The sequence below is a fragment of the Histoplasma capsulatum genome, genomic scaffold (genome assembly GCF_000149585.1).
Source record: "Histoplasma capsulatum NAm1 scaffold_9 genomic scaffold, whole genome shotgun sequence".
Lineage (NCBI taxonomy): Eukaryota > Fungi > Ascomycota > Eurotiomycetes > Onygenales > Ajellomycetaceae > Histoplasma > Histoplasma mississippiense.
In genome coordinates, this window is record NW_001813974.1 from 479767 (window position 1) to 497588 (window position 17822).

Below are 17822 nucleotides of genomic sequence, written 5' to 3' on the forward strand. Positions count from 1 at the left end.
GGATTTTCTTGATTAGAATATGGGACAGAATTCAAATAGTGCTACCAAGAATTTCAAATGAAATAGTGTGTTTTGATAAGGAAATCCCAATTTTTGATGTTCTTTTTTTTATTTTTTTATTTCTATATATTTGCTTTAATTTTGTTTTTGATTTTATTTTTATTTTGTTACTTTTACTTTGAAAATTTGTTTCATTTTGATTATTTTTGATTTTGACTTGTTTTGAAAAGTTTGATTTGTGAATGCTTTCTTTTCTTTTAATAGCTGCTGTTTTTTATACTTTTTATTTCATTTATTTTAAATTAAATGTATTGATCTGTTGTCATTCTTTTGACATTCTTTTTTAAATTGAATAGTTTAAATAGTTGTTTGATTCTGGGCTGGAATTCTGCTATTGCATGTATTAAATTGACTTTGTATATTAGCTTATTCTTAAGTTGAAAAATTCTGAAGTATTTCAGATAGATGTCATAGTCATTGACTGCATACATTTATAATGGAAGAATAATAATAATAATAACTACTACTACTACTACTACTACTACTACTACTACTACTACTACTACTACTACTACTTCTACTACTACTACTACTACTACTACTACTACTACTACTACTACTACTACTACTACTACTACTACTACTACTACTACTACTACTACTACTACTACTACTACTACTACTACTACTACTACTACTACTACTACTACTACTACTACTACTACTACTACTACTACTACTACTACTACTACTACTACTACTACTACTACTACTACTACTACTACTACTACTACTACTACTACTACTACTACTACTACTACTACTACTACTACTACTACTACTACTACTACTACTACTACTACTACTACTACTACTACTACTACTACTATTATCATCTCTTATCATTACCATTATTATTATATTAATATACGCTGTTTATTATCTGTTAGTATTCACTCTTCTCACTGTTATCACCCCTGACAAACTGTTTCTCAAAAATTGAGTAATTAGAAATTGTGAAGGTTGATAACAGTGTGAAGAGTGAATAATAAAAGATAATAAGCAGCATATATTAATATAATAAATAGCAATAATAGTAAGAGATAATAATAGTAGTAATAATAATAGCTTATTTATTAAAAAAAGAAGAAAGAGAAAAGGAGGATGTGCGGAATATATATATATATGAAAATAATGATAGTACGAACATAATAAAAGGCAATAATAAATGAAAACATACTCGGTGAGAGGAATAATAAACCAGCACAGAAGTAAATGATAAGCAAATGCTTTATAATTTTTTTGAAAATTTTAAATTCTAACTTCTCTAGCATTTTTTAATTATTCATCATATTGACAGTGATTGTGAACACTTGAATACTTTTCTTTTCACATATTTGATATGTTAGTAGCTTGAATATTTTCATTAATATTTGAATGAAATCAACAATTCTATTGATATCTTTTCCATAAATATGATTATTTTCTGAGAAAATAAAACAATAATTATAAATGTTCAATAAAATTCTGAATTTTATAAGTTTTAATAAATTAAATATTAAATCATATTCAAAATTTTATATTTTATATATATACACATTCTTTTTCTCATGTTCTTCTATATCAATATTAAATTTTATCATATTATAAAAGATGAATTCTCTGAGATTATCAAATTCCTTGAATTTATATAATTCAGAGAAAAAAATACACCGAAGTTTATATTTTTCTATTAATTGAATGTTTATAAAAATATAGTGAAGAAAATCACTGTTTACCATTGCTCATACATTGATTAAATTATTTATAATAATAAACATTATGATTATATTTATTTATATTTTTTATTTAAATATTGAACTAATTTTTTGCTTTTTAAACTTTCATTCACATTTTAAAATGAGAGTTTTTCTTTTCTCTGCTCTTATTTATTCACAAATGACACAGCATTCATATATATAAGAAATTTATTCAAAACAACTACATTTAAACATTGATTTATAAAATGATTCAGTTTATCATAGTATATATAGACTTTTCTAATTATTTGATCGGTAATATTTTTATTTAAAATATTGAAAATTCTTGAGCATTGTGTATTTATATAAGAGATTTAATTTATTAATTCTGATTCAAAGATGAAGAATATTGTAAAGTAATTTAAAATGTATACATTCATTTATTGAAATTTTTTATAATTATAAAATGCATGAAATTGAGACAGATCATTGTTCAATAAACAGAGATCAATACAATATTTATTATAAATTAAAATTTTTAATTATTCTACACTTTAATTATGTAGTTGATCATTTAAATTTTTAAATAATATATTGATTTTGATAAAAGCATTTCAATTTTATTTGTCTGTTTTTAGATGTTTGCAATTGAATTCAGATAAATAAATTGTTAATGAAATGTTTTTCTAACAAATTTCATTCAATCAATTTAGTAGTTTAATTTGAAGTATAGAATTGAGGAAGAGAGAATTAAATTATTAAAAAACGAACTTTAATATACATTGATTATTCAGATGATGATTTATTCAAAATTAAAATTTTATTAGTATATCATCATTCAATTTAATACATATTTAATGATATATCTATTATCTGATCATTGATGTCTAATTTGACATTCACTTCAATTTTCATATAATATAAAGTGTTATATTCTCTGTATATTTATTAAGAATTGAAAGATTCTCTTTCAGAGATATTTTATGTAGCACAAATGTAAAAGAAATGATGAATATAGATATATTCATTTCAATAAATCATCATTACAATTCAATCATTTATAATACTTGCTGTTGAAGAATGCTTTGTAGATTTAGATTATTATTCATCATATTTAGATGTAGTAAATGATTGTAAATTTGTTAATAACTCATTTCAATATTTAAAAATATATAATTTTAAAAATATATTTATAGACATTCAAATCTCTCATAAATATTATTTATAATATTATAATGTTAAACTTATCAAACTTCTTCATAAATATTATTTATAGTATTACAGCTTCATAGACATTTGAGCCTCTTTATGAACAAAATCAATTATTACAAATATTTAAATATAATAATTTATGTATTTAATGATGAGCATTCAGATCTTCTAATATAATAATGTATTAAATGTAAGAATTAATAACAAAATATTTAAACTTTAAATACAGAAGAATCAATTCATAATATAAAAAATATATTTCAATTAACAATTAACATTATTTTAATACAATTTATAAATTGATTAAAAAAAGAAAAAGAAAAAAGATCAGAAAAAAAAATCATATAAAGAGATTTTTATAAAAAAAAAAAAAAAAAAAAAAAATACAATAAAAGAATATTAAAGATTGTGCTGTAATGAAACATGAAGTGAAAGAACATTGAGAGTTATATGAAGGAATTGTCAAAACTACATATACACAGAGTGAAGATTACACAGAAGAATTGTTAAAAGTTACATGAGTGCAGAGTGGAGTTGTGAGGCATTGATTACACAAGCTAACTACTAACAGATGTGAACCCTTCACAGTTTTGAAGGAGTATTGATATGTGCTGTACAATCAGAGATGCAATGTACAAATGTGGAATAAGAAAGATCATACAACTTTGCTGCAGCTCTTACACTTGAAATTTAATCTGAATTAAATGCTTGAATAGCTAAGCAAAGTCTTCCTTCTTGATTAGAAGCCTGATTGCATTGTGTCGTTGATGAAGAGCATTCTCATCGTACAGTGGAGCGAGAGGTATCTCGCTTAGTGATGTGTCTCGCTCACTGATGAATTACGTTAAATATCAAAGTTTTCCTTCACTTTAGTTCCATGGTACTTTATATCGCTTAATCAATCATTTTATTTCGTGCCTTGGTAATATTTATTAAGCGAGTTATAGCATTTACCAAGAGATTTTTTTTTTTAAAGATAACCTTGGGTTTTAACTCGGATTATAAATTATATCCTCATCATCATAGAGTGTTTAACAATTGAATTATAATTCATGAATATGATAAGGCAATCTATTTCTATTTTCCGCGTTTATTTTTAAAAATTTCATGTAAATAACATGTAACGACATAAATTAATCATAAGTTAAAGAAGTTTTAACATTGTTTATAACATCTCAAATGGTAGTAATATCGACCGTTGAAAATTCGCGCAATATCTCTCATTCATCGTGTATATATTAATTAGCTGTAGTTACATTCATCAGCAGAATTTGCCGTAAGAACCCTCGAGTCGTAGAAGAAGAAGAACCAATACGTTAACTGGTGATGGTTTCTCTCTTCGACAACAGCGGTGCGGAATACAAGCCCTTGCACATAGAATTTTCAATATTGAAAGTTCATATAAAATCAATCCTCATAATACTTAATTTAATAGTCAAGCGTTAGACATTAAATATCTCTTAAACTCAGTTTAATTTTATAAAAGACATCTTAACTGATCTATAGTTAACAAGTTTATTATAGTTATCTAAACTTCTAACTTATGCAAGGAGTTACACAAGCCGGAAATTTATATGATAAATATATGGTTTGACAAGCTTCTACACGGTTGAGATTGGTTTAGATGTTTGATGTTCAATGCTCGATAATGAAGTTAGGCATCAAGATCTCATTTATAAATTTAGCCTTGGTACGGAGTATTGAGAGCTTCAATTACATTTATGTAAAGCTGTTTTCTCCACACTTCCGCGTCGCCTTTTCTTTTGGCCTTTACCAGTTTGATTGAAATGAACAGTAGTGGCTTGTTGTAGGGACTGTACTATACATACATATCGTATAGTTTTAACGATGTGCAACCATGCTCAATTAGTTCTCAAGGGCGTTTCCTGCCCGCTGAAGAACAGAGCCACTTCCCGTGCCCTACATAGGTCAAAAACCAAGAGAAATTCTCCTGCAGTTTTTGGAAAGCAACTGTCAATAACGTAGAGAATCTAGAGATTAGATGCTCCTTTCGGTAAAGAATATTCAAAAAACCTGTTTGTAGAAGAAGTTGAATTCATCTAAATATGGCGGGTGAAATTTTTAAGTTTTTTGTTTAAGTTAGTAACTAGTTACTTGAAATTAGTGGGAATTTTTTGTAAAAATAAAATAAAATTAATGGAACAAAAAGCACTAAAATTAATTGTTCGTTCTATACTAGCTACCTTATGAATGACCAACAGATTGTGATTTGTTTAAATATGAAGAATGTCATCATTTGATAAAGGTGTAGGATAGCGGTTGCCTGTAACTATCTGGGCGCAGCTCCTTTTTACAGGCGTGGGGGCACTTTGCTTTGGCGGTCATCAGGGCTTGCGAACATTCTCAGAGAAACGGATGTTTGGTCTTGAATTCAATGGAGAGTTACCCAGTCCGTCTGAGACAGGCCCTGATGAGTTCAGTTGAAAACCTGAACATGATATGTTTGTAGCAACATTTTCTTTTTTTTTCCCTCAATCTTTGCTATTCTTATAAATGTTTGTTGACGTGTTTGAAGAATTGCATTATATCAATCAAGCCCGATAGCTTTGATGGAAAATATCATTTTTATCGAGCATTATGAAGGTTGATGTCTATTCGACAATACGCAGGAAGATTTTTGACGGCAAAACTACCAACGCTATAAATATAGTTAGATAGTTATATAACTGGTGCCTTAGTCACTCAACCAAGAAAAAGCCAACAATAACATGGAGCCCGCACTCCATAGATAGCTAAACCCCCCTTTGCGACATGAGATTTCTATAGAAACATTAGTATGAAACAGTTGTGTTTGAGCTAACATTTAGTTATTAAACAGCTAGTTTTTACTAGCTATAACTATATCCGTACTCAGAGTCATTACGCAGTATAGTTATAGTGACAATTATATTACAATAATAGATTCTTGACGGCGCGTTTTTGTAAAACACAATTATTAAGTATAGTTGTCAGGGAAATCAGGGGTTTATAATTTTTCTTTGATTTTTGTTTACTTTTTGAGACTAGTTAACAAGTTATGGGTGTTCAGAGGAGATAATTTGGTTGGGGTGGCAATGAATTAACTCCTCCTTACTCCACATCGCCAGCCACCAGCTCATTTATCTAGTTCATGTTGGAGTTACATTGAAAAGCTTTAACAGTCGAAAGCAAGCAAGCAAGCGAGGAAGGAAGCGAGGAAGGAAGTAAGACCACCCTGGATGAATCAATCAAGAGTTAACTAACTGACATCAACATTTAGCAATACTTCCTTGGCGCAAACAAGCTGTCGAGCTGGCATGCAAGCAGATACGATTTATCTACCTTTTCGCTAGCTTGACAAGCACGAAACCAACAACCCAACACGTGGTTGGGTTTTTTATCTTATTTTGAACTCTTGTTACTTTCCAAGCGCAATAACAGCCATGGACGCTCTACCATATTAATATGGGCTGCTCCCTAACAGGGTTGAACTTTAATTTGGCTCTTCGAAACACAAGGACGAGGAGAAGATGATATAAGGCCAAGATGGTATATATCAGCCGTCGGTGTCAGTGCCCGGCACCCTTCTTCGTCTTTCAATACTCAGTTTAACTTCTTTTCACTCCACGCGAGGGGAAGAACTATAGGTATTATTTGTCTGATGATTTCTGGAAGTAAAAAAGAGTCACAACCACTAACTGGCTTTGCATACTCGTCGTATGTTTTTTGGCAACCCATTTTCTCTTTAGCCCCTTTTGTATAATCCCTTCACTCTCCTTCACATTCCTGCGGTCGATTTCTCCGTGCTCGGCTGGAGCAAGCCAGCATCAAAAGAGAAATCCAGCGGAAATCGCGCCTTCAGAATCCGGAGAAATGTGGAGAGACTGGGCCAAATCCATATGTGGATTTGAGTTTTAGCGATTTTCAATTGTCCCTTGCTAGTTTTTGATTATGCTTCTCTGCGAGGACGTCGGTCTGAAGCCTGTGAGTCTTGAATTTGGCGTAGATATCCGTTGATGCGCGTTTGGCAAAATCCGAACCATTTATACAATGGATACAAATTTATGTATCTGGCGACTATTCCCGCTGTCAGCACGATGTACAATCACATCAAGTACGTCTGTGATGTCAAATTTGGCGTGCACAGCTTTCGCGCCATCGCCAGCAAATTCGCCAAAGACAGGAACCACACGTATTTCGCCAACGTAGCCCTCGAAGCTAACCGCAAACTCGGTGGCGCAAGTCACACTCTCGACGCACACAAGCTCGGCTTTATACCGGGCTGCAAAACCGTGGTCGTCTGCGTCGACGTCACCCACCCATCCCCGGGCTCCTCCACTAACGCTTCCAGCGGCGCAGCCATCGTCGCCTCAATTGACCAAAACCTCACCCAATGGCCCGCAGAACTCTGCACCCAAGCCGTCTTCCAGAAGATGATCTCAAGGCTCGATGAGCTTCTCAAATCCCGCCTGAAGCTCTGGGCCAAACAACACCGCCGCTCTGTCTCCCCAGAGGACGTGCTCATATACCACGACGCAGTCTTGGAAGGCCAATGATACGACTCTGTCCTCGACGAGGAACTCCCTCTCATCCACGAGGCCGACGCGCTCCCTACACCCCCCAGCAGACAGGAGCAGGCTTCTTCCCACATCTACCCATCATCATCGCCGGCAAGAGACAGTAACGCCCGCTTCCTCCCCTCGCAGTCCGCCGATACAAACCGTTCCCGCAGCACTCGCAACGGCACCGTCGCCGACCGCGCGAGGAGGGAGGGGGATCAGAGGTAGGTGAAAGCTTGCTGGGAAGAAGTTTGATTGGTGAATTTTTGTCATATTGGGAAATCTGAGAGGAGCAAATCTCTTGTCTGTTTGTCGCTAATGTTTGAACCTGTTTTGGTTGATCACTTTCTCAGCATTAGATGAGTAAAAAAACGCACCAACGTACTGCTGTTGCTTCCCCGTCTGAGTCTACTAATTTTTATAGCGGTATTAGCTGGCCAGAGAGCGCAATTAATCAGGAATATAATTGTGTCTAATTTCGGTATGATGTGGGGAAATGTTAATTTGTCTGTAGGTGCATACATACAATTGAATGGGTGGTTAATATATCTAATCGTACAACAGAGCGAAACGGTCTTTCAAAAAAGCAAACGAAGATGAGAGGGAGACTTAAGTCATGGGTACAAACGGACAGCGGGAACAGAAGTAAGAGGATAAATATCGGAAATAGAGAGCGGGTAATAGTGAAAGGATAAAAGTGAAGCTCAAGGGGTTTTCTGGTCGACCCCTGATGGCATAGGTAGTAAATGTGTAACAAATAGGTGATAAGGGCAATGCCACGAAACAAATGGTGTATAGATTAAAACAGGAAGGCTTTCCCTATTTATTTTGGTGTCATATCTCTCTTTTGATTCCTTTTGATATATTTCCAGTCCATGCTATTTGTCCTTCCAATAATGAATATTCATTCAAATGATTACAAAGAGACGGAGGGGTAAAAAAAAAAAGATTTTGACTTGCTGTAAAGCGCTCATAACGAGTGAAAAATAGCCGTGGGTATAGCGGTAAATTTCAAAAGATTTTTTTCCCTCTCTTCTCTACACCCGCAGCAACTTAGCAGCATGCGTGACAATGGTCTCGTCCTGCGGGAAACTCATCTGTTCCAACTTGAAGGCGTACGGTGTTGGTACCTCAGCACCGGTAACCCGGACGGCGGGAGCCTGGAGGTAGTCGAAAGCATACTCCATGGACAGCGCAAGAATCTCAGAACCAACACCAAACATGGGAAAGCCGGATTCGACAGCCATCAGATGGCCGGTCTTCTTCACGGACTTGATGATAGTCTCGACATCAAGGGGCTTAATGGAACGCAGGTTGATCACTTCAGTCTCGACGCCGTATTTCTGCTTCAACTCTGCAGCGGCGCGCATGGCTTGACCGACACAGCGGGAGAGGGATACCATGGTTAGGTCTTTGCCGACGCGTTCAATCTTGGCTTTTCCGATGGGGAGGACGAAGTCGTCCTTTTGCGCAGCTTCACTCATGGGGAAAGATTCGCCGTACATGAGTCTAATGTAGGTTAATTAGTTCGATCCTTGCCCGTATATTACCGTTTCCACAAGTTGTTTGTATCAGAGTATATTATATGTACTTACTCGTTTTCGAGGAATACAACTGGGTTGGGGTCGCGGATGGCGGCCTTGAGGAGTCCCTTTGCATCCTCAGAGCTCCAAGGGCTGAGCACCTTAAGGCCGGGGATAGATCCGTACCAGGCGGAATAATCCTGGGAGTGTTGGGCAGCGACACCAGCAGCAAAGCCATTGGGACCTCTGAAGGTTATATTACATGGTTGGATGCCGCCGGACATATAGTGTGTTTTGGCTGCGGAGTTGACGATTTGGTCAATTGCCTGCATGGCGAAGTTGAAGGTCATGAATTCGCACTATATCAATCGCTCTGTGTGTCAGTTTACGCTTTTGCTCGCGCCATTAGATATCCAAGGTTTATATCACTCACAACGGGGTGCAATCCCGCTAACGCAGCTCCAACCGCCAATCCGCAGAAACCAGGTTCGGTGATGGGGGTATCGATGACCCTCTTCGGGCCGAATCGGTCCAGCAGGCCTTTTGTTACCTTGTAGCTGAATTTCGGAAAGCATATTCATTAGCACCTTGTTAATACTGGCATTACAAATACATAGTGAAAATAGCAACTAACGCTCCGTTATACTGCGCAACCTCCTCTCCCAAGATAAACACTTTTTCATTGAGCGTGAGTTCCTCGGCAAGGGCATCATTGAGGGCCTCTCTGACTGTAACCTCTTTGGTTCCACTTGGAGTTGCATATGTTCGCCGTTGAAGAACCGAAAGAGAGCACGCGGCTGGCTTGAAAGCAGGGCGGATGGAAGCGGAGCAGAGCCGTGTGGATACCAAGCGCGAAGCTGGTCTGAGCAGTCTTGGGGTAGCCATTGGAGGCAGAAGAATATTAATTCAAAGAAGTTAAAACAATACAGCAAGGAAAGCCCAGCTAGCTGCAGCCCTGGGGGTTCAGAGATAGCAACACATATATAGAGAGAGGGAGAATTGAAGCGCAAGACAGCAAAATGCAGCATGCAAAAGCCGCTGGCAAAAAAGAAAGCGATGGGACGTTGTATGTTTCCGGATTGGGCGAGCTTGGCGTTGGACTTGTTGGGCTGACTCAGCATATGATATCAATCACGTGAATATCTCAACAAACCTTATTGTTGAAGCCCTAAGCTTCCTATTACGGACTAGCGTATCACTCATCGTTCCTAAGTAACCGGTTATGGCCTGCATTGCTTGTTTTCATTTTACATTTTACTACTCTGAGGTATAAAACGAAGTGCATCACTGAATTGCAGGCGACCAAAAAGATTTGATTTGACTGAGAAAGGAATAAAGAATGCCTCCTAGAACTCTAAAGTCATGAATACTACTGGTATGAACCCGCCCCTGGGCTATCCCAGCCAACAACCAATATCTGATACAAATGATGATGAAATAAGTATGAGATGGCAGAACGAGTGAATGAAGATGCTTATACAAAAGCTATCTCTATCATCTACTTCTCAAAACCCTCCCGAGAATAAGATTGATGAATTCAGTGAGGATATCTGGGTGTCATCCCCAGCAGGCGAGCCGGGCATCTTCGGGGGGTGCTAACTATAGACTAAGGGTACAGATGTACGGGCTCCGATAACAGCGGCAGCTGTTATTGTGTGGTCAAGCGCCTCCCAAGAAGCAATTACATTCGGAGCTACTAGAACTGGGGCAAAAGAGGTTCACCACCAGCGCCATGCTGGTATGAGAGGGGATGAACCTCCCAACCCAATCACTCCAACAGACCGCGTACAATTTTCACAGCCTTCACCAGCTGGGTTCGATTCCTAGTAATATAATTAACTAACGGCGGCTTTTACCTGAGAGTTACTGCTCCGGGCAGTGACTCCCTCCACATTTTAGCCAAGCGAGCTACCCAACCCTTATTTGGCCACAGTGCTCGGTGGGCATCCTCTCCTAACAGCGCCCATCAGTCCATAAGGGTATGAGGGCGATCCCTAATGAGTCTGGGGCGATGCAGCTGGCAACCGACGGACATCGCCCTGAGGGTTTAACTATATATAGGCTACATGCTCCAATAGCAGCGGCAGCGGTTACCTGTTACTGAGTGTGGCCATTTTGCCTTTTGTAGTCTATTAGTCAAGGGTTACATGACACAAGAGTCATTCAATCTTTGGATTTTACTGTACACAATTCTCTAGAATCACTAGAGGAGTATTGAAGATTTGCATAGTAGTATGAAAATGCAATTATGAAGTTGAAGCTCACAGAATGATTGTATGAAGATAGTGAGTGATACAAGAACATTAGTTCTCTTGGAGAAGTATCAATAAGTGTTACCCTGTCACATATTTCCACTATTTTCAATTTAGTATTGATATCTAATCTCCTTTTTATCCTTTCTTTCCTTTTGTGATTATTTCTTTTCTGATTGCGTAGAGAGTAACAGTTCCACACAGTAACTTAGTTACCAACTACGGTTATGCCCTTGACTCTTGGCGGTGACATCAACACCACCCAGGTTTATCTGGACGTGTAATGTTTATTTATATCAACATGTTGCCTCCGCTCTACAAATACGAGTGTAGTCAGGCACATTTGTTGGTATGCACGTTTTAGCTGCCTCGTGAGCCGCCATGGAGTCACTATTGCTCGCCCTCCTGAGCCTCTCCATCTCCGTTCTATCGGCGCAACCCTCTTCTCCCAAGCCCATTCCGGCCCGCATGCGGGATCTCACCTTCGGCCAGCTGAATTTTCTCCATACAACTGATACGCATGGCTGGCTTGGTGGCCATCTCCAGGAGTAAGCTGAGTTATCCTTGCTGCTCCGCGAGGATACACAGATACACATGGCTGACTGTTTGCCATTGAAATCAGAGCTTCCTACGCCGCCGACTGGGGAGACTACATCTCATTTGCGACTCGTATTCGTACAAAAGTCGAAGCGGAAGGAGGGGATTTACTTCTAATAGACACAGGCGATAGGGTAGACGGAAATGGTCTCTACGACGGCTCGGAGCCAAAGGGGCTATATACCGCGGAGATTTTCAAGCAGCAACGCATTGACATCATATGCTCTGGCAACCATGAGCTGTATCAAAAGAACACATCCGTAAATGAGTATCTGACAACAGTCCCCAATTTCAAAGGCAACTACATCTCCTCGAATATCGATATAATGGATCCCCACTCGGGGGAACGGGTCCCCTTGGCCGCACGCTTCAAGAAATTCACGACAGAGAAACTAGGTATCCGAGTTGTTGCGTTTGGTTTTTTATTCAATTTCAAACAAAACTACAATAATACCTTCGTCCAACCTGTGGAGGAGACTGTCAAGGAAGAGTGGTTCCAAGACGCGATTCGGGACAAGGATGTCGACCTTTTCGTCGTCGTTGGACATGTTGCTGTGGAATCGAATGAATTCTTAACCATCTACAAAGAGATAAGGGGCATGCATTGGGACACCCCAATCCATTTCTTTGGAGGCCACTATCATATCCGGGACTATGTAAAGTACGACGAAAATGCGTACGGACTCGCCAGTGGCAGGTTTATGGAAACGATCGGCTTCGCCTCCATCAGCGGTTTGTCGATTGGAGACAAGCAGTCAGCGTCTGCAGCAGCCAACCCATCATTCACCCGGAGATACATCGATAATAACCTCTGGTCCTTCAGTTACCACACAGGTCTCAACACAACCACTTTCCCCACGGAATATGGCAAGAATGTCTCCAAAATGATCCAGAGTGCTCGGCGCGAACTAAAACTTGACCACGTACATGGTTGCGCGCCGAAAGACCTGTGGATGTCGCGCGTGCCGTATCCCCACAACGCAAGTTTATATTCTTGGCTGGAGAAGAAGGTCCTGCCCGATAGCTTCCGTGTGAAAATTCGCCCTAACAAGGCCGCTATGATTATCATAAACACAGGTGCTCTCCGCTTTGATATCTTCAAAGGGCCTTTCACGAAAGATTCAGCATACACTCTATCACCGTTTCCATCCGGCTTTCGCTATGTTAAGGACGTGCCGTACGAAAAAGCGAAATTGGTCATGGAAGTCCTGAATCGACAGATAAAAATTCTCGCAAACATGCCGAACTCGACTGTGTCTGCATCATCTTTCCTATCCCCGCCCGAGCAGCAGAAGATATCTCTCAGTAGCTTCGTCAACGATGAGAACGATGGCCATGGTCGAGAAGAAACCCAACTGTCTTCGCCGAACCAAATCCCACTCAACTCCCCCAGTGGTGATGACCGCGGTACAGAGGATGATCAAGGCAAAGAGCCAGCTCTGGTCATCATGCCGGGCTACACTACTGTAGACGACGCAGGCGACGATGGTGACGACACGATCCACTCCAAGATATCCTCCTACAAAGTACCAAACTGCCTGTCCGCCTTCGTTCCTGCAAACACCTCCACATCCGCATCCACGTCCTCGCCTTCGCCCAAGGACATGAACTCCGACACCGCAGACCCAGCAGCCGTCGACGTTGTTTACCTCGATTTCGTCGAGCCATGGCTGGATATGGCGTTTAAGTTTGTGGGACACGATGTTGATATGAAAGAGGATGCAGAGGTTATTATGGAGGAGGAGACGCTGGGGACTATTGTTGTCCGGTGGGTGGAGGAGAATTGGAAATGTCAGGAGGGGAAGGTATAGATCGGGGGTAACGGAGTCGAGATGCTTTCTTGTGGTTTTGGGAATTGGAAATTAGTTACTAGTTAGATATTGTGTTTTCAGCTCTTTATGTTTGGATTCGGGATTGCGCGGCTTTTTATTGAGATTCACGTTTTCTTTCCGGGGTTACTATAGAGGGAAGGATGTATAATTGCGTGTTGGATTTATGATATCGTGGATGAAATTTGATATATCTCCGCCGTGTTTGGATTGTTCAGTCGTAATATAGTTGCTAGACAGATACAGGATGCCAGGATTTGTAAAACAGCGGGCTCAATTGAAGAGATAATGAATACCCATAGCATAAACAGACTCAAATACATTTTTTTCTTCTCGCTCTCTAGCTACAGTAATGTACAATATGATAACATAAAATGATTTTACAGACACACCCATACAAACACGACCCGAGAACCGAACACAGAAGTATAGAGGACGCAAAACTATCGTCTCACTTAATCCCCTTCGTACACAAACACACTCTTCCCGCTTCTTCTCCCGCTCAACGTCCCCTGAGCCTCTGCCGCCAACTCCGCCGCCTCGGTCTCCCAGGTCCATTTCTTCTCTTGGACGGGTATATCCTTGAACTTTCCCGCCCTCACCAACCTCAAAATATCATTGACTGTCTCTGTCTTCAGCACTGGATTCTTATCACTCCACTTCGACACCCAAAAACCATCCAGGACCAGATTCTTGAAAATCAACAACCCCGACGGCAGCGTCAGGGGCTGCTTCGCCATCGCTCCATACGTGACCATATGCGACTCGGGCGCAAGCACCTTCAACATCGCCGTCGCGCTGGGCCCGCCCACGCAATTCAGCGCCAGGCGAATGGGCTCCTTGCCCTGGCGCGTCCGTTCGTGCACGATGTCGCGGAAGGTCTTGGACGAGAGGAGCTGGGCCTCCGTCACGACCGCCGTCGCGCCCAGGGCCAGCAGGTCGTCCGTCAGCGCCGCCGTCTCCGCGGCCGAGTCCCGCTCGCGAATGACGTTCAGCGTCTTGATGCCCCATTCGCGCCCGAGCTGGATGACCGCGCGGCCGACGCCGGAGTTCGCTCCGTTCTGAATCACCCATTCCTCCCCCGGCTTGCCCACCCAGTCCCACTCGCAGAAATCCTTCAGCATCCGGTAGGCGGTGACGGGGTTGATGCCGACGGTGCCGACCTGGAGCGGGGTCAGGTTGCTGCGGTCTTCGATCTTGATCAAGGATGCTTCGTCGAATTGTGCGTGCGTGCGCCAGGTGCCCATCCCCGACCGCTTCATGATGACCCAGTCGCCCTTTGTGAGGGATTTGACACCGGAGCCGGTTGACACGACCTCGAAGGCAGCTTCATTGCCGGCGATGGTGGACGGGGTGGACGTGCCGAGGGTTGTGGAGAAGGCGGGTTTTGAAGGATAGACGCCCTGGATTTGGTTGACATCGGCGGGGTTGAGGGGCGCGGTGAGGAGGCGGACATTGACCTGGGTGTGGTGCGGGGGGGAGATAGAGTAGGAATGTAGGCTGTTGGAGAAGATGTTAGCAGCGGGATTTGGCTTACACAGTGCGATCGACAGCGAGAATGCGGAAAGGTGTTGGGAGGGGTTTAACAACCTTAAGACATCTTTGGGCTCACCATAGTTGGCGTAGACTAAGGCTTTGGCCTGGGTGTAGCCGTAGGCGGAGATATACCGTCGGCGGTCCAGGGAGAGTCTGAAGGAGGCACAGGCGGAGGGAACGGCGTTGATAGGCTTCAATCGGCCTAGCACGCGCACAGCTGTCCCAGCAGAAAACATGGCTATGACGTTGTGGCAGCTCGGCCGGTCAAAGTGCTGGGTTGCAGGTGAGTTGGGTTGGCGGATTGATGTTGGTGTTTTGGTGGTAGAGCATGATGATAATAAAAAGTTGCTCGGCATGACGTCGGCAAGGTCTCTATCCCCTCGTGTGGGGGCGAGGCAACAATTAGCGTATTTTTTAGTGTGTACATTAGTGTATTAAATACGCGAAAACTACTGGATCATATGAGAGATCAGCTGTATTAGCATGTTTTTATGTAATTTATGTAATCTATTTGATCTAGCCTTAATTAATATCATGAGAATGGAACTTCTTCCAACATCCTCTCTTCAACCAGAGAGGAATATTATTACATGCTTGACAACCATATCTTGTCCTTGGAGCTCTTTCTTTATTCTCCCCTGCTACCTTTCTTTTGTACTGACACCATGCACAAGTTTGAGTATATGACAAGGAGATCCGATGGTGATTTAGATCTAGATTTGGTTGAGTAGTGAGTAGAGGATTTGAGTATTGAAAGAGTTGAAAATAGAGATGTTGACGGAACTGCACATGAGATAGAGTAGTAGTGCCAGAGCCAGTAGTAACCAGTCGATGAAGGATATAAGCATTGACAATAGCATGGTCAATAATCCAGTACAGAATTGCCAATCAGGTCCGATTAGTGAGCATATGAGTTTCATAGAAAACTTTATACTGATTTGCTAGATCAATCCCATTTATATGATGATTGTAAACATCAATAATGATAGGAATCTTCACAGCTTTTTGTCAGTTATCTTCAAATATTCTTCAAATTTAAAAGTCATTAATAGAGCTCAATTCTGAGCACTTTCTGTCACATTCAACAAAGCTGTCTGACAGATGAATTGTAGACAGTAGTAATATTATATTATTGTCTTTCCATTTAAGACAGAGAACCTCATTTTGAGGTATTATACACAGAGTATTGAAGAGAATATGAGAGAATAATTCAGAGTTTTTCAGTTCTTACATAAGAGAAGACAAATTAACAGAATAGATGATTTCACAAACTTCAATTTCTTACTTTTAAAGATAATGAAATAGAGCAATAAATGTGAAGTAATTATTCATATAAATTGAGTAGTCAGCAATCTCTTTACTGTTATTCAACTCTAAATGCTGTTTAGAGCTTTACTGCTCAGAACTCTGCTGTTTGAAACTCTGCTGCTCAGAACTCTATTGCTTGAAACTCGCTGCTTGAAGCTCTGCAAAAATACAGACAGCCATTCAATCAATTCCATCATAAAAGATTCAGTTTTGATTAATTCTAAAATCTGAAACATCATACTTATGCAGAGATTATCATGAGACATGGAAAAGATTCAAAGATATCTCTGTTCTTTTAATTTAAAGATTTTATATCTCTGTCTGATTAGTTTCTGAGGCATCTTAACTGTGTATTTGAATCATTCAAAGAACTGAATCATCATCTCATTAATGAAGAGATTTGAATCTGAGTTGTAGTATTTCTAATATGCTGTATGAAAGTTGGAGTATAAAAACTCTAACTTTTGTATGAAAGAGAAGTAGAAAGATTTCAGTCTGTGAGAATTGAATATATAAATATATTTCTTGATCTGCTCAAATTGATACTGTATCATATAAAATTTTGATGAATGAAGTGGTCTCTGTACATCATTTCTGTTCTAATAGTTTCCAATTGCTGGAGACTTATGTAATCCCATATAGATAATCTGCTCAAGAAATATCTTGATTTTTGCAAAAATAGTTGACTGTCAATTCTATGAATTGACAACTGAATTCCTTGATATCTGAATCTCTGTGTAGACATTGATGGAACTGACAATATTCTGAATATTTGTCTTTGAAATATAGAGAGAAAATAGGGTGTATGGATTCTGTGGATCAATATCATTAGACAGATTGACAGCTGGGGGGTGATGAAGAGATTCCATAAATTTGAATTTAATACTCTCAAGAGATGAAATGTTTGCAAAAAGTGCACTGATAAATCACTTTCACTTTACATCTGTTTTTGTACTATCTAATAAAAAAATCAGTCAATCTGATTAAAAGAAGCATTGAAGAATTGGTAATTATCTGTAGAATCCATATTTCTATCCCAGGGTGGGCAGAGTGGCCAGGGGTGTCACATCCACATTGGATATGAATATTGATCAAGAAGAGAAGGTTCCAAGGTTGCAGAATGCATAGAGCAAAAAACACAAGATAATGAAGCAGTATCAACAAATCAGATTACATAGATTTTAGTATGAGAAATTATTGGTTGGTACTTCTAAGCTAACAGCTTAGTTATTACACTAATGGTATTGCGCTAATTGTTGCCTCGCCCCCAGACGAGGAGATTCTCCAC

General features: G+C 39.6%; 6 protein-coding genes across 6 annotated transcripts; 3 read left to right on the forward strand and 3 right to left on the reverse strand.

Annotated features, from left to right (window-relative positions):
* Positions 1-343: 343 nt before the first annotated feature.
* Positions 344-1334, reverse strand: HCAG_07617 (predicted protein; the record flags this gene model as incomplete). The annotated part of the gene is made up of 3 exons (XM_001537258.1): positions 344-391; positions 490-932; positions 1241-1334. The coding sequence occupies 3 exons, from the start codon at positions 1332-1334 to the stop codon at positions 344-346; spliced, it is 585 nt and encodes a 194-aa protein (XP_001537308.1).
* A 5547-nt stretch (positions 1335-6881) lies between these two features.
* Positions 6882-7486, forward strand: HCAG_07618 (predicted protein; the record flags this gene model as incomplete). The annotated part of the gene is made up of 2 exons (XM_001537259.1): positions 6882-6914; positions 7046-7486. 2 exons carry the CDS (start codon positions 6882-6884, stop codon positions 7484-7486), a joined length of 474 nt encoding a protein of 157 aa, XP_001537309.1.
* Positions 7487-8526: 1040 nt separating this feature from the next.
* On the reverse strand, positions 8527-9897 carry HCAG_07619 (pyruvate dehydrogenase E1 component beta subunit, mitochondrial precursor; the record flags this gene model as incomplete). The annotated part of the gene is made up of 4 exons (XM_001537260.1): positions 8527-8998; positions 9085-9371; positions 9446-9569; positions 9647-9897. The coding sequence occupies 4 exons, from the start codon at positions 9895-9897 to the stop codon at positions 8527-8529; spliced, it is 1134 nt and encodes a 377-aa protein (XP_001537310.1).
* Positions 9898-10374: 477 nt separating this feature from the next.
* HCAG_07620 (predicted protein) lies at positions 10375-11116 on the forward strand (the record flags this gene model as incomplete). Its single annotated transcript, XM_001537261.1, has 3 exons — positions 10375-10387; positions 10652-10750; positions 10983-11116. 3 exons carry the CDS (start codon positions 10375-10377, stop codon positions 11114-11116), a joined length of 246 nt encoding a protein of 81 aa, XP_001537311.1.
* A 529-nt stretch (positions 11117-11645) lies between these two features.
* On the forward strand, positions 11646-13672 carry HCAG_07621 (conserved hypothetical protein; the record flags this gene model as incomplete). The annotated part of the gene is made up of 2 exons (XM_001537262.1): positions 11646-11812; positions 11887-13672. 2 exons carry the CDS (start codon positions 11646-11648, stop codon positions 13670-13672), a joined length of 1953 nt encoding a protein of 650 aa, XP_001537312.1.
* Positions 13673-14145: 473 nt separating this feature from the next.
* On the reverse strand, positions 14146-15462 carry HCAG_07622 (conserved hypothetical protein; the record flags this gene model as incomplete). The annotated part of the gene is made up of 1 exon (XM_001537263.1): positions 14146-15462. One exon carries the CDS (start codon positions 15460-15462, stop codon positions 14146-14148), a length of 1317 nt encoding a protein of 438 aa, XP_001537313.1.
* Positions 15463-17822: the final 2360 nt, after the last annotated feature.